At 39.9% G+C, this 16,148-nt stretch overlaps 1 protein-coding gene across 5 annotated transcripts in view; it reads left to right on the forward strand.

Annotated features, from left to right (window-relative positions):
* bcorl1 (BCL6 corepressor like 1) overlaps positions 1-10,345 on the forward strand; it is a 36,215-nt gene extending 25,870 nt beyond the window's left edge. For all 5 annotated transcript variants that reach the window (XM_087851404.1, XM_035911690.2, XM_035911688.2 and 2 more), the window contains exons 6-12: positions 1,398-1,585; positions 1,765-2,031; positions 2,130-2,296; positions 2,785-2,930; positions 6,072-6,149; positions 7,291-7,462; positions 8,303-10,345. In XM_087851404.1, coding sequence (XP_087707530.1) covers positions 1,398-1,585; positions 1,765-2,031; positions 2,130-2,296; positions 2,785-2,930; positions 6,072-6,149; positions 7,291-7,462; positions 8,303-8,648 — 1,364 coding nt within the window. In that variant the 3' untranslated portion in view covers positions 8,649-10,345. The remainder of the gene's footprint in view (positions 1-1,397; positions 1,586-1,764; positions 2,032-2,129; positions 2,297-2,784; positions 2,931-6,071; positions 6,150-7,290; positions 7,463-8,302) is intronic.
* The last annotated feature ends 5,803 nt before the right edge of the window (positions 10,346-16,148 follow it).

The raw sequence follows: 16,148 nt of genomic DNA on the forward strand, positions 1-16,148 counted from the left end.
TATTTATTTGGTCAAAATAGAGCTGAGGAAAGCTTTAAAAAGCCAAAATCCTCCAGATGTTATGGTATTTAAGGTAAATGTTAGATAAAATACACATATTAGTAAATGACTTAGTTACTCACAGGTGACGATGCTGGTTTTCCTTGAGTTCTGAGATTGTTCATGAAAGAAATTTCTGTTTAATGAATTTAAGAATGAATGACTCCAAACTGTCACTTAGCTTGGAGACTCAAGCTGTGTCCATGCTCGTTGCGCACTGCGTTGTCGCTGACAGCTGGTCGCAAGCAGACATTCCAGTCTACGGTTGCCAAGGTAACCGTCTAACGTATTTAATACCCTATGATAGGTAGTCACTTCAGTACTTAGGTTCAGAAAGGTTTTGCTTGGGACCGCTCACATTGCGTCTCTGGCTGTTTTTTCGCAGTAATAAGATGTTTTAGCTCCGCTACCTTTGCAATAACTTTCTTCTGATTGGCTGCCCCTCGAAAGCTAAAGATGTAGAGAGCAGGCAGGTGAGGGTGAGAATTTGTGCTCACAGCTTGAGCTGAGCGCCTGGGAGGATGATGTTAATAATGATATTACCTCTCGCTGACATGATACAGTAGGACCGTGCAATTAATCTGTGGCATGTTTAGTTCAAGACAAGATGATGGAAAGAGAGGCTTTGGTGAGTAGCAAAACCATCAGCTGTTAGGAATCACCTTGGTTGGGTTTTTCTGAAGAAATTACACAAATAAATTATGGTTAAAAAGTTGAACTTCATCGAGCAGCTCTGTCCCACTGAGAAAAAAGTAGAAAAAAACTGTCTGAATCTTGAGATTTTGACTCACAGGTATTATTTATTTATGTATTTACAGATGTCATTATTTTAAAATTTTCCTATGTTTAATATATGTTCAATTAAATTCAGTTTTATCTATAGCATCAAATCACAACAACAGTCGCCTCAAGGTGTTTTATATTATATTGTAAGGTAAAAACCTCACAATAATACAGACACCAGCTTGGGGTCTGTCTGTCTATATCTATGTTTCTCTCAGAAGATCCACATCATCTATCTGTTAGTGTGGAAATGACATGCACCGTGAGTGTATATGTAGAGAAAAAGCTAGGACATGGCAGATTTGAGCATAAGATTGTAAAATCAGGGTAGAGTAGCTGGCAAACAGCAGTTTTCTTGTTTACGTGGATAAGATGGCTAAGCTTCCGGAAGTACCAGACAGTCTGATATCAGCACCTAAATTATTCCATTCTCCATGTTAGGCTTGGCAGATGGGGATGAGCACAAAGCTGCATCGGTGCAGTGTTGATAAATGAGTGGTGTGTAGAGATTAGGATTGTTGGTGTATCTCCTGTCTACCACTCAGTATAACGGCAGGTCTAATTTGCCGTTACAGTTCCACAGGTGGAACATTGTCCGAGTCCCGCTGCCCCCAGTCCAGAGCCTCTTCCCAAGAGACCGTCAGTCACTCGCTCAGGATCGGTTCGCTACCAGGAGAGTGAAGAATCTCCAGAGTGCAATGATAAGCCTTCAGGGAAGAGGAAGTGCAAAAGCAAACACCTATGTGACAGTGATGAGCCGAAGGTAAGCTGCCGATGCTGCTTGTGGGAGGATAGCCCATCACAGATCATGCATAGTCGATAGAAACAAGGTACAATGGATATACAAGCTTACAGTGCCCCCCTGTGGCCTGATTGAAATCTATGTTTCTCACGTTTGTGATGGCAGCTGGAAGTTCTCTAATCAGTAAATCTGTGTTTTAGAATAAGACCAAACGCTGCAGTTTGGGCAAGAGTAGCGCCTCCCTCACCTTGGATGATGATGGAGCTGATGCAAAAGTACCAGTTAGCCCGTCACCAGCTCCAAAAAGTTTGCCGTCCTCTCCATCTAAAAAGAAAAGCTCGTCAGGAAGAAGCAGCGGTCCAGATTCTCCGACAAAAAGGCCCGTTCCTCCAGAGGTTCGCCGGCTGATTGTCAATAAAAATGCAGGGGAGACCTTGCTGCAACGTGCTGCGCGCTTGGGCTATCAGGTACAACCCGACACGTTTACTGGTAACAGGAATTTTGACACCAGTGGAAAAAAAGCATGATAATCTGACAGTTTATCTCTCCTTCCGGTGTTCTGCAGGACGTAGTCCAGTATTGTCTCGAAAAGGACATCCGGGAGGTCAATCGGCGTGATAATGCCGGTTACACAGCTCTCCACGAGGCGTCCTCCCGGGGCTGGACTCAGATTGTCCAGATGCTGCTGAACAATGGTGCAGATGTCAATTGTAGTGCTCAGGATGGAACACGGTGAGGCTTCAGGCAGCACGACAGTGGCTTTAATCAGAGACTTTATAATAGAGAGATGTGTTACTTGAAAAATCTTGAAATGAGATTCAACCACAGAAAAGATGGTGGTGGAAGTTTCTTAAAAACCTATTTAAAGATAAGCTTTTTAAAGACTTAATTTGGGGCATATTAGTGATTTTTTAAGAATAAACTGGGGATTGTCTACATGACATTTTATGTCCTCATGAACATTGAAGTTAAACTATTTAGATAATGCTTCAAAATATCTGCCCAGAGGTCTTTCATGGCAAAAGTTTCTTCTACCAGGACTCTTCTTGAGTTACTTGTCATATGTGTAACCTTTGTAATAAATCTAAGCATGACCCCTGGAAACAGCATGTATAACTAAAGTTAGATGTCATTGTCCTACAGTCTTCAACATTTTCTGTGTAATGTAAAGTTGTGCAAATGCTAAAAGTCTTTTGTGTTTTGTCTGTTCTTCCCCTCAGCCCACTTCACGATGCAGTAGCAAGTGATAACTTACCAATAGTCTGGTTGCTTCTGAACCACGGTGCAGACCCAACTCTGGCAACCTACTCTGGACATACACCAGTCAAATTGGCACATAGTGCAAGCATGAAGAAGTTCCTCACAGGTAGTTCACGCTTCTTATTCACCTTTACACCACTGGACAAGAGATTAACAGTTTATTCTTTGTTAAATTCATTTTTTTAATCATTAAAAAACATTTGGTGACACAGCAAATGCTTTTAGAATGAGACGGGAAAATAAATAATTGAAGTTGTAACTTTACATTCATCCATCAAGCAGTGTGTCAACACATTAGTAAACTCTGCGCCCACTCCCACTGCATCGCTTTTGAGAATTGAACAATACAGGTTACACGAAGAATACATAAGAATTTCAGTCAAATCTTCTTCCATCCACAAAGAGCCGGACAGTTGTTTAAATCATTGTTTTTGTTGTCTTCCAGTTGAATTTGGTTGTGTACTACTAAACTGAAACAAACTGAGCTCATCAAATATGTCTTGTGACTGATTAGGTGTTGATTGATTTATGCTTAATCCTGTTAAGAATGGTTTGTCAACTGATATCACACAAAGCAGATATGACATTAGATAACAGTCCAGTGCACTTGTGAGTTGGAGAAAATCGGCAACATATGGGTGTGGCTGTGGCTCAGGTGTCTGAGTGGGTCATCTACAAACCTGTGGATCGATGCCTGCCTGACTTTTCCTGGTAATGTGCTGAAGCATCCTTGGACGAGATGCTGAACCACAACACATCCACACACAACACAAGAGAGTGTTTGTGTGTTTGGATGTTAGAAAACAATTAGGAGACATCACTGTGTGTTTGTTATAAGAACCAGGATCCTTAGTTTTTGGGTTTTTTTGGGGTTTTTTTAAGTAACAAGGAGAATTTAAGTAAAAAGCTGCAGCGATGAGCAGTGATGAGCTCTGACATGTCTGTTAAATTTGGAAGGACTTTTTAATAGATTGCTGTTCTGTAAAAACAGAAGAAAAACTTTTCTGAACAAATCATTTTTTGTGCCTTTGTGTGGCTGCAAGAAAAATCCCAAAGCCAGCTTGTTATAAACATTTAGGGGTGCAACGATACACAAAATTCACGGTTCGGTTCAGTTTGATATTTTGGTGACACAATTCGATATTTTTTCGATACAAAAAATGTTCATGCCTTTTTAATTTGTCATTTATTAAAATTATAAATATATATTTTAACTCAAAAGTACAGTTTTTAAATTTAATGTTGCTGAAACAACAAAATAAAAAAAATAAATCTATCTGATCGAGAAATCACTCATCTTTGGGAAAGAGAGTTTATTACAGAGAAATGTCTCTTTCCAAAATAAAAGCTATACTATACGCTTCTTCTGGGCTATATTCTCAGCAGCATATTAAACATATCAGGTCCCCATAAGGAGAATCATGTGCTAACGGCTGTCTACATGACTCGGGTAAAGTTTGTATCATGCATGCTTGTTGTTTTTGTCAGCTTCCACTTGTCTTTGCACTAGGATGATGTCGGAGTAAATGTGCAGTCATATTCATTGTGTTCCCACTAGTGCTGTCAGCGTTAATCTCGTTGAAATGACGTTAACGCCACAACACGGCAAATCTCCGTTAACGAGCTCCCGTGCGTGGGGGTGGACAGCGTCAACACATTAACGAGCTAACTGCGCTAACGCACTAGTTCCCACCAATGTAATTGAGCATTGCGTGGCACATCCGACATACTGTTTTACTTTTGTCCATGACGCGCTTACCATCAGGGTCATGCTTCACATGAAAACCAAAATAGTTCCAAAGGCCAGATCTGAATGAGGGTGGGGGAGGTTCAATTTGCCATGTTGCAACGAGCTTAGCTTCTGTCTTGCTAGCTTGCGCTGCGCTCAGTGGATCTGCGCTCGACAGTGCAGCCTAGGCGGAGTAGTCGAACGCAGATCCACTGAGCGCTCAACACAGACAGCATTGTCAGAAGAAAAGTTGATAAAATAAATAAAAAATGTTGTATTGTTCATACATATGTGTACCGAACCGAAAGCACTGTATCGAACGGTTCAATATCGATACGAGTATCGTTGCACCCCTAATAAACATGACCACTTTCATGCAATGCTAAAGGTGTCTTTTCAGCACTTTGCCAGGTTAAACAATAAATAATTCTCATAAGTCAATGTTTGCTTGCTGCTGAATCTGGGTAGCATATTAGTCTCACGTCGTATGTGCATCTGCAGGCAGTTTTTACACATCAACAGTGTTGAGAGAATAGAGTGCGGATATTATCCAGAGTTGCACCGCACAACAGGAGATGGATGATGTCAGCCACGTTCTCACTGCACTGTCTGGTTGAGGTGAAGGGTGGCAGCTCAGATGAGCATGCACGTGGCAGGCCACATGACGCATTTTCACTCGCTGTGAATTCAGACTGTCAGACATCACCCCTGCCTACCGAGAAAACACCATTTACTGTCCGATCTCATTTATTAGGGCACTTTGATTGTCATAGACACAAAATTACTTACAATTTTGGGTTCTCACAATTATTAAAAATAATCAGGATAAATTGTTTGCATTCTATTTCACAGTGAAGTTAGAGGTCCCCGTCTTTGTTTCGTCTTTCAGTTCGCCAAACTTTTAATTTTGTTGCTCTCTACGAGCTCAGAATTACACTCCACCAGGCTGTGGCTTGTTTAGTTCAGCTCATATCTCTTTCGTTGTGTTTTATCAAATAATTTTTTGTAGAATTCGTGTTAAAATTCAATGAAAGCTGCAGTAAAGAAGACAACTTGGTTATTTTTATTGAGTTTTTTCTGTAAGTCTGTGAATAGTGGTGTTAAATAATTGTGATCTCAGTTTTGACTAAAATAACTGTGTTTATATTTGCCATAATCAAGCAGCTCTGCTGCAGTGCATGTGTGAAAGTGGCTACAGATAAACAGAGAGATGAAGGCTCAGTAGTTGGTACAGAAAGACGGACATGCAGCTCTGATGGCCTGTTTTCTCCTCGCACTGGTAGCTGCACAGAGCTGCACAATGGACCGTATCACATGCACAAGCTCTAACTTTGTTTTCTTTGCTGATGGTCTTAATTTAGTCCACTTTTCTTTCACCCTTATACCATTGTACGTTTTGCTTGGTCCAGAACAAGCACTAGCATCAGCCTTCATCCACATATTTCCACGTAGAAGTCATAACATGCAAACAGCCAGAGTCATAAAAAAATAATACCACATATTTTTTCTTTTCTCCAGAATATTTCACAGACCTGGAAGGCCGCAATGAACAGGATCCTAGTTTACCCTGGGATTTCTACAGCAGCTCGCTGTTCGGTGAGTAACCTTCACGCTGAACCTGTCAGTCTGCTGAATGTCAGCCCACTGATCAATCAAATACCCAGCTTTAATTTGTAAGCACGGTGGCATAAAAGTAATTGAAATTGCATTCCTATGCTGCTCCTGAGTCACAGGGAATGGAAGCCAGTTTATAGACTGGGCTCAAGCTTGACCACTGGCACGTGGAGGGGGTGTTAGCTTTGAGTATTAGCATCCGTGTTTTGTTGTAAACAGCCACAGGGAGCCAGTTATCTAGTGGAAGGAAAGCAGGATTAGAGTTGCATGGAAGGACTGAAGGAGACTAAAGACAAAGTGGTCGACAGCTTCTGAACAGTCTGAGTGACAAAAGATAATCGGGATTTTATAACTGCAGCTATTTATTAACTGTTAGTGTTTTTCATGGAGTAATGCCAGCTATTTCAGTCATTTTATCAAAATCTGCCATATATATATATATATATATATATATATATATATATATATATATATATATATATATATATATATATATATATATATATATATATATATATATATATATATATATAAAAAAGCAGATGGGAAAAAAAATTAAAAGAAAATAAAAATTAAAAAAAAAAATTGAAAAAAAATTGAAAAAATATAAATATATATATATATATATATATATAAATATATAAGACAATATATATAAGATAATATACAGAAGAGCGCAGTCCTGGGAACAGCTAAGATACTGCGCAGGACCCTCAAGCTCCCAGGCCTCTGGTAGAGGACCCGAGCTTGAAGGATAAACCGCCCGCAGGGGCGTGCTGGGTGTTTTTTTTTTTTTTTTTTATAAAAGCAGATGAAAAAAAATGAAAAGAAAAAAAAAAAAAAATCTATATATATATATATATATATTTTTTTTTTTTTTTTTAATTTTAAATTTTAATTTTTTTTCTTTTAATTTTTTTTTCATCTGCTTTTATATTTGAAGCTGTGACTGACACCATGAAGTGTGTTTATGTGTATTTTTATATGTCACCAGTCGTATGTGTGTAACTGTTGGTATATCCTGCCCACTAGAGGGCATGCAGACCTCGTTCATTAGTACAGTAACAGCCAGCTTGTCCGCTCTTCCTCCCTTTCTCACCTCAGTGAACTCTTCCCTTCACAGAGACTGACCAGGAGCCGTGCTGGGACTTCCTGCTGTCTGAGCAGAACCAGGAGTTGGAGGAGAATGTAACGGGGAAGACAGAGCAAGAGTCGGACAAAGATTGTCTTATGTTCGAGTTCTCCTCTGAGCCTCTGCTACCCTGCTATCATGTGCAGGTGTCGTTAACACAGGGGTAAGTTCACAACGATGAGAGTTTACTGGCAACAAACCACACGGTAATAAATCAGATTTTTGGGGGGTAATACAATATCAGGCCACTCAAATGTCATCTAAATTTGGATGAAGATAGCAGATACTGATGGTTAAGACTTATAAGTAAGTCTTAACTTACTGGTACATAAACATTTATTGGAAATGTACTAAAGATATCTGCATGATGTTCCAAACCAACATATTTAATGTCATGAGTTGTTATTGTTCCTGAGTGTAAAGGGGAACAAGTGCAGGATGATGAGAAATATTTCTGCTTTTTTGTCTACAAACACACAATATTTAAGCTTCAGTTTCATTGGTCAGGTACTTTAATTACTATCAGATGGGGATGCTAGTATGGGGAGTTATCAGATGTTATTTCTGCAAAGAAAACCTTAATAGATCAGGTCATTGCCTCAGCATGTGTTACCTTTGCCAAATAGGTTATGGGTTTAGTTCAGTTTGTTGCATTTTTGTAGGATTACTCAGAAATTTGAGGGATTTACATGGGGCATTAACCAGAGTTGGGGCTTGGCCCAGCTTAGTAATGATTTGGTTTTGAAGCTGATCTGGATCCAGGACTTTTTGGAAGGATTCTTAAGCAGTGTGCAAGGTTATGCCACTGCTTTGTGACACTTGAAACAATACTTAATAAGTGTCTCTGTGGTGCATTAATGTATTGTTGCTTTTGTTGTCTGTCTGGACAACAAACTGGACTATAGTTTCATGTTTGTTCATTTGACGATGCTTACACCTAAACTGCCAGCTCTCGTGTTGTGAATGCCACCTTCAGCTGATGTCTGATGTTTTGCTTTTGCAGTTTTTGCAACTGGTTCCTGCTGACGGATGTCCTGAAGCGCCTGAAGATGTCTGCGCGGATTTTCCGGGCGCGGTATCCGCACTTGGAGGTGGTGAGTTTGTCGCACGCTGAGCTCTGGAGGCAGGTGTCGGTCAGCCAGGTGAGCTCCGCTTTGGCTTCTCCCTACAAAAGCAAAACTAAGGAGGAAGCGAAAGAAGAGGAGGACGAAGACGGACTTGTGGATCTGGTGCGTTGTGTACCGGAGCTCCAGAGACTACTGGGTTCCTCGATTCACATCCTACAAGAGGACGAGGAGGAGGAAGAGGAAGAGGTAGTGACGAACACAGGGAAGCCTCACAGCCGATAGCCTCTCTTGAGCTGCGCCCCAGCACCACGCAAACTGTCATTTTGTCAGCCTTCCCTCCAGGCAGCAGCTCAGTGGAAACCTCTCCGTCCGTTGTAACGAGGGTCAAAGATTTTATCTCCAGCTACAGTAACGACTGACACTCCACCGATGACCTCTGACCTTTGGCAGAAGTCATCTGAAGGACCTGCACACAGGAGTTGTCGATGCTGGATAGCAGCTTTCAGGTTCCTATCTATAGGTATATTTGAATACATGAGAACTATTGAGTAAACCTTTTTATTAATTATGTATGTACATGGTAGTGTATATGTATATCTTGCCATCAGGGTAAACACATTTGATTCTATAAATGTATTCTTGTGGCAGAGGACGGATAATGTTTAGGACTTTTTTGTTTTCGTTTGTTCCTGAGGGAAAGCGATATTTTTCGACGGGAGATAATCCAAGGCTTTTATCTTGGTGAAGTCTTGCGTACAGCTAAGACGCTTAAGTCAGGGAGGCCATTGGCCCAGATGGTTTCTCTGTCAACCTGAGAGATCTGGAGACCTGCAGAGAAGAGATCGTGGCACATAACATTCAGACCTAATCACCCGCTCAGAGCCTCCTGTCCATTTTTCACTTCCGGCGTCCTCGAGATCATTTCTGAACGGACCTGATAATTTAAAGCGTTGATTTTTTTTCACATAGTGAGGCAGGCCCGCGAAAGCTGTTCCGGTCCCTGGTTGCAGTATCAAATAAGGCTGTTTCGGACATTGAGGCGGAGAGTTTGTTTACAGAACTGGACAGACAGTAGTGTTCTCTACGCGTCCTAATACAGAATCCTGTGGATCTCTCTCAGAGGAAACTTTCTACCATCTCTGGAGTCCAGAGGAGCCACGACGGTCCCCCAACTTCCCAATATGGTGTTTCCAGCTCCCAGAGTGCTTTGTGTTGCAGTGTTTTATTTACACTGTTTGTTGTGCTTAATTTAATAGTCATTAATATATTTGATCTCTTGTGTATCTGACAACCCTATCTATGAAAAATACTTTCTATGGTTGGTGCTTCATTCTGAAATGTACTTATTATTAGGATCCCTTTATTCTGAGATTTCCCTCCTTCATTCAAAAACAGTATTTCAAAAACAAAGGAGAAAAAAAGAGAGAAAAAAAAGCAAAAGTACAGTTTTATTGTACTGGTGCTACACTAGATTTTGTGTTGACAATCAATGAAGTTTTGGTTTGAAGTCACAAACTAACAAAAGATATTTAAGATGAAGAGACTTAAGGTGTAAAGAAAAGTATAGTTTAGTTAAAGAAAATGGGATACAACAAGTGTGAGATCTTCAGAGAGCCTTTTATTTGATTCTTTTATAAGAAATAAACAAGAATAAAGCATGATTGTGAATCATAATTTAATGTCTTTTATGTCAAATTTATGTATAAAGTCCAATTTTGACATATATTTCCTGGTGCGACTAATAATAATGATAATAATATTAATAAGAAGAATTTTGAGTCAAGAAAGACTTCTCAGTGGGGCTTCAACTGCTTTACAGTTGAGTTTAGCTCGGTAATAAGCTTTTCCTCCCTTTGTTCAGTAAACAATAAAGCCCTGCCTGCCCTCGTAGCATCTTAATATAACATTTGTATTTATTTATTGCACCTGTAGCCGAATTGTTGTATTGTCACCTTTTAAGTTGTTAAAAAGTCATTTGTGTGCTCAAAATCGTGAACAAGTTTACAGTTTAATGACAGCTGAGCAAACGGTGAGGTTTAGTTTCAAAGCTGTAAACCACTCAGCTGACCTCAGCTTGAGTTTGCTCTGGTAACTTCTGTTTACAAGTGTCAGTGTGGGAAGGGATGAGTGACTGCATGCTTTCTAGCAGGCTGCTCTTTGACCCGTCCAGTGATGGTTGTTCCCATCATTGTGGCCTGCAATTTCAGGCTATTAACAGGTTTTTGCAACAACAACAACCAAAAAATGCTCATAAAAATAAATAACTGACAACAAAGAATTTAATTAGGTGGAAAGAATAAATTATTGACTAAAAGGGTGTAGATACACCTATTCTGTTTATACAGTATATGCTATATGGCAACCGATTTATAGCTAAATTTCACCAAAAATAAAAACAACACAGTAAAGAATATGGAAAAATGTGTAAAAACTGTTTGGTTTTCACACAGTGGTTGATGTATAACTTCCAGGGGTGAATAATAATCTTTTAAAAACGAAATCTAACTGGATAACTGATCAGAATAAGTTCCCGGGGTTGTTTTGACTTGCTTCTAGAAAGACTTTGTCACCCTGCTGGTGATCTGTTGCTGTAATAGTATTCCTGGTCTGTAACAGAGCTGCAGGTTTAGTCATTTGATGCTGGTAAACAAATGTCTGTCAGTACTAAAGCTGAAAGCAGCAATCGACTGTCTCTTAAAGCTGTTCCCAGTAATACATTTAAATGTAAGATTTAGATAGACTAGCACTTTATGATTTGTGTGCATATGTTGTGTTTTTTTTTCCATATATTTTTATTGAAATTTTTTATAGTACAATACAAACAAATGTTGAACACCCTCACATTCACGCATCCATCCATACATCAAACCTGCCTACATCACATTCAAATGTAGAAATGAGCATAGTTCTCACAGTAATACAAAAATACAATGGGTTAGGATAGACAAGATTTTCCCTTCCTTCCCTTTTTTCCTTCTTTTTCATAAATGTCCTTCACCTCCACTCCCTAAAATATCCATATATGGCTTCCACATATTCACAAAGTCCCATTGTTTGCCCTTGGCAATATATGTTAGTCTTTCCAGGCCTAGAGAGACTGCAATTTCCTTCTTCCAGAGTCCCATGGAGGGAGCATCCATACTCTTCCAACATAGCGCAATGGCTCTTCTGGCTTGAAGTAGTCCATAGTCCAGTAATTTAGTTTTTTTTCCCGATTGCTTAAATTCCCTTGGATATATTCCAAGTACACAGAGTTTTCCTTTTAAAGGGATTTTTACCTTAAACACTTCGGACAGATATTTGATAACATCTTTCCAAAAGTCCTGGATTTTAGGACACTCCCATAGACAATGAAGAAGAGTTCCTTTTTCAACTAAACATTTAGTACAGATGTCCGGAATATCATTGGACATATGATGAAGCTTGACAGGTGTTATACAGGTTCTCATGAGCCATTTATATTGCAGTAGTTTAAAGCGTGTGTTTATTGTTTGTTTTTGTGCTTTTAAGCAAGCCTGGTCCAGTCATTTTCATCTATGTCATCTTGGATCTCCCTTCTCCAAGCATCCAGCTTATCTGCTGCTGAGTCTTTGGAGGAAAGCATCAGTAAATTATAATATATAGAGAGAAAAGCTTTCCCTTTTGTATTCTTAATGCATACCTCCTCTATTTTTGTTAATGGTGGAAGTTCAGCAATCCTTTGCAGTTTTGATGACAAATAGTTTTTCAATTCTAAATATTTAAAAAAGTGCTTTGGGGGTATTAAATATTTTTTACATAACTGATCAAATGTGAGCAGCATACCGTCTGCATATAGGTCTTTAATTTTTTGAATGCCTTTATTTTTCCATATTTTAAAACCTCCATCACTTTTACCAGGTGTGAACTTTTCATTTCCCCAAATAGGGGTAAATTACGAAAGCGATGGAGGATCGCCCACATATTTATGAGCTGCTTTGTTGTGTTTTTTTCTTTGTTTTTGTTTTTTAATCATAGGGCTTAGATGCAGTTGTGGTCAAACAGTCATCAAGGGCATGAATATCGTGGGACTTTGAGCTTCTAAAGATTTATTTTAAATGCTCTTTTATCAAGGTGGAATGATTGCGCAGCATTCATCTTTAAGGGAAATAAGAATTGGGTGCACAAGTTTGAATTTATTTGGGCTTTTCTCACATCAACAGAGGTTCAAATGTTACATAAACCCGTTTAAATGTTTTAATTATAGTAGAACCTTCAGCACCGCTGTCTTTTAATTTGACAAGGCCTCTGTGAAGCTCTGAGAAGTTTTTGAATTAGGAATCAATTGGTTGATTGATTAATTCTCTTGGAGACATTTCTAAACAACTGCAGATTCCAAGATCATCAGTTCAAGCAATTGTACGTGAGTACATTTTATTCTGATGTGTCATCACTTTCCCAATATCTGGAAAGACGTCCCAAACTGTCACCCTCGGATTAGAGGAAATTGGAAGTGGAAATTGCTGGATCACCAACTTTTACATCTCTGTGTACTGAGAAGGTGCTGACAAAGAAAGATGCTCCTGCTACGAAATCAACACCTTCAAGCTTGGTTTTCCCAATATCGGTTGTACAATCATTCCACCCGGAAAAAAGCTAAAAACTGATCAGTGAATGCAAACTAAAGACCACAACAGCAAAAAGAAGCCTGTGTGAAAACAACCATCCTGCTGACGTCTGTGCTCCCTCCTCATTCAACGTGATCACAGGACCATATGAAAACAGTACATTTCAGACAGAAACTTCCTTTTATACCACATCTTATCTGTTCTAACGCTGCTGTTGAGGACACGGTGGTGCTTGTGCTACGACGCAGCTGAGCCAAAATACCAGAAGGTGGCATCATGCGAGACGTGTCACAACTTCTGCTTAGCCTGTAGGGTAGCTGTTCATGATGGGAACGCCTGCACTGGGTCACTGAACTCCAGATAAAATGGCTCTAACAACACCTTCCATTTCCATAAGGGAGTGGGCACATGTTTCTATTATCAGCCCTGCAGTACTGAAAAGCAGCAGCAAAAGAGCCATTAAATCTAATTTAATCCAAGTCATCACTTTAATCTTTATGAGATTACAGCTACTTACTCTTAACAATCTGCATAAAATGAAGGAATGGAAATCAAAGGTTAGTTAATAAGGGCCATATTTATTCTTGCTACAGCACTGATAAGAATATTAGAATATCAGAACTAATATAATACAGCAACTGAATGTTTGCCTGGAGCATGTGGGACTCCGTTTCAAGTCTCGGTTCAGATATATTTTATTGTACTGAGACGCAGCGTGCCATTTGCAGCCCCTTGCAGGGCCTCTGGGTACAGATGGTCTTAACTGCACTGTAACCTGCACAGTCCTGTACAGGGTTACTGTAGTTCAAATACTGCAGCGACTGGGCTTTATCTCCCAGCAGTGACAGCATGTGGCGGCTGCCAGACTTACAGCACGTTCTGTGTGCGTTCGTAACTATAAGTTTTTTCTGGTAATGTTCTTTTTAAAAATGAAGACTGAAATCTGACATGAGTGAAAAGAAAATGCTTTGTGGGTTTGAAATGGAAGTTTCAGACTTTTACAGACTTTTTAACCGTTTTACTTGTCACGTCATGGAAACTTTTCTGGATGACTCACTGCATTCCAAGTGATCCTTTCACAGAGCCTTTCTGGAGTATTGGGGGAATCTTGTAAATCAGGCCTCCTTGCATCATGCTGGAGCGGCCTCTCCTCAGGTCCGCCCTCTTCACCAAGCCCCTGCCATGCCCCTAATGCTCATTGGGCTCCCGTTGGGCAGCAGCAAACTGATTGGATAAAAAAAGAGGGCAAGTCAGGACAAGACCTACTAACAAACAAGGAAAGTGGAAGCAAGGCCAGGTTTATACATGGAAACACAAAGGGACATGACAGAAAAGGTACATGATTACGAGTTAACTGAATGTCAGGGGGCTGGGTGGTCTTTCTATTTAATTTAAATTACAGCGTGATCCTTCTGCCAGCATGCCCCTTTTTCAGGTTGGTGATTATTTTGCCCTCCTGTGTATTATTTGTAATGAAAATGAGCTCCCATGAAAGCGTTTTGCCTCCCTTTGGGTTCACTGAGGACATCTGTTGTCTCTGTTAACAGTGCCTCCATCAGGTTATGTAACAGCCCTCTTTCAAAAAGGCACAAGAGGGAAGTCCTTCTCAATGAGTCTGCATGTAAGGCTCTGTCTTGATACTTCCTTTTCTCTCGGTCCCCATTGAAATAGGTTCCTTAAAAGCTTGCTTTAAAAAACAAAACAAAACAAAACTGCTGACCAGAATCTTAAAGGTGCAGGAATAAATGTTTTAATCTGTCCAAGTGGTGCTTTGATTATCTGCCGATTGTTTTAGTGTTCAAGACAGATCAAACCTGCTTTCATCCCGTGAGACTGCACAGCCAGGCCTTTTGTTATGATCAGTAGGATTTAAATTAATGTGTTCACTGTCTGCAGCCTGAGTCTTCTCCATGTGTCTGTATATGGCCGTGTTGAAGAGTACTGATAAATTGTAGTAGGCCTATTTTGAAACAGCTCTCTAAGAACAGGTGTTAAATGTCCTGTGCGCTGATGTGAAGACATCCAGTGGTGTTTAATTCCCGACTCAGTGCTTTGAGCCCTGCGGTTCTAAATATAATCCAATGGGGAAAATAGCACTGTCGTGCATTGCCTCTTTGCTGTGTTGCAAAGAGATTGACCTTGTCCAGTTATCTGAGTCTGCTTCTGCATGCAGCCAACACTTCAGGCTGCATGCACGTCTGGAACACAGTCACCCAGACGTATTAATGAAATATGGTTACAATTTAGAAACCATGACCTTTGGACTTTTAGCTACATAAAGGTCAAATAAGCCAGGAGACTACAGTGTGGTGACTCATCCTGAATATTGTGTCACATTTTGCCCATTTTATGTTTCAGATTCATCTTAAAATGCAAAAAAATGTGTTTGTCTTTCAGTCTGTAGACAACAGACTAAAATAAGACAATTCTTCATCAGATTTGTTAGGAATAAATCCTTAGAGTTATACAATCTACATCAGTATTCAGACTCTTCACTTGGAACTCAATGAAAGCACCTTTGTCAGCAGTGCCTTCTTGGGAATCTTAATACAAGTTTGGCACACATTTCTTCTGGAAGTTATGTCAGAATAGTATCAGTGCACAGTCATTGTAAAGGTTTTAGTTAGTAGAGGGTCGTTTACCACTGCCTAGATTTCTCTATCTTGTGAAACGAGGACTAAAGTATGAAATAAAATGTGATCTGTCAATTCCTGCATCGTAAATGTTGAATATTTTTATACTGGAGGTGCGCAAAGTCACTGGATGTAAGAAGAATGTAACATATTTTACTAGGTATTCTTTGTATTTACTTTCTTGTGGAGTTCTAGGCCACAGGTGTGGATTTAACATGAAGTTTATTGCACCTAGTGACTTGGTGATGGTAGTAGGACCTATGTAGGTGAGCTGGTTTGGATGACCAGCAGTCTTATCACCCCGGACACAGATTAATATCAGGAATGAACAAGGAGCTTTTCAAAAACCACACCTGTGCTTTTTGGTGGTATGCTTCAGATCGTTAGCTTATTGAAATGTTAATCTCAGCCTAAGCCTGAAATCCGCAGCACGGTGGTAAAGGTTTCCACTTGGAATTGCTCTGTGACTAATAGTCCTGACTGCTCTTTCAGGCCCGTTCAGAGTAAAACATGTTCACAGCATGATGCCGCCACCACCTCGCTTGACTGTAGATGGTATTGCT

The sequence above is a fragment of the Neolamprologus brichardi genome, chromosome 2, assembly GCF_056152115.1.
Source record: "Neolamprologus brichardi isolate AB-2024 chromosome 2, ASM5615211v1, whole genome shotgun sequence".
NCBI classification, from domain to species: domain Eukaryota; kingdom Metazoa; phylum Chordata; class Actinopteri; order Cichliformes; family Cichlidae; genus Neolamprologus; species Neolamprologus brichardi.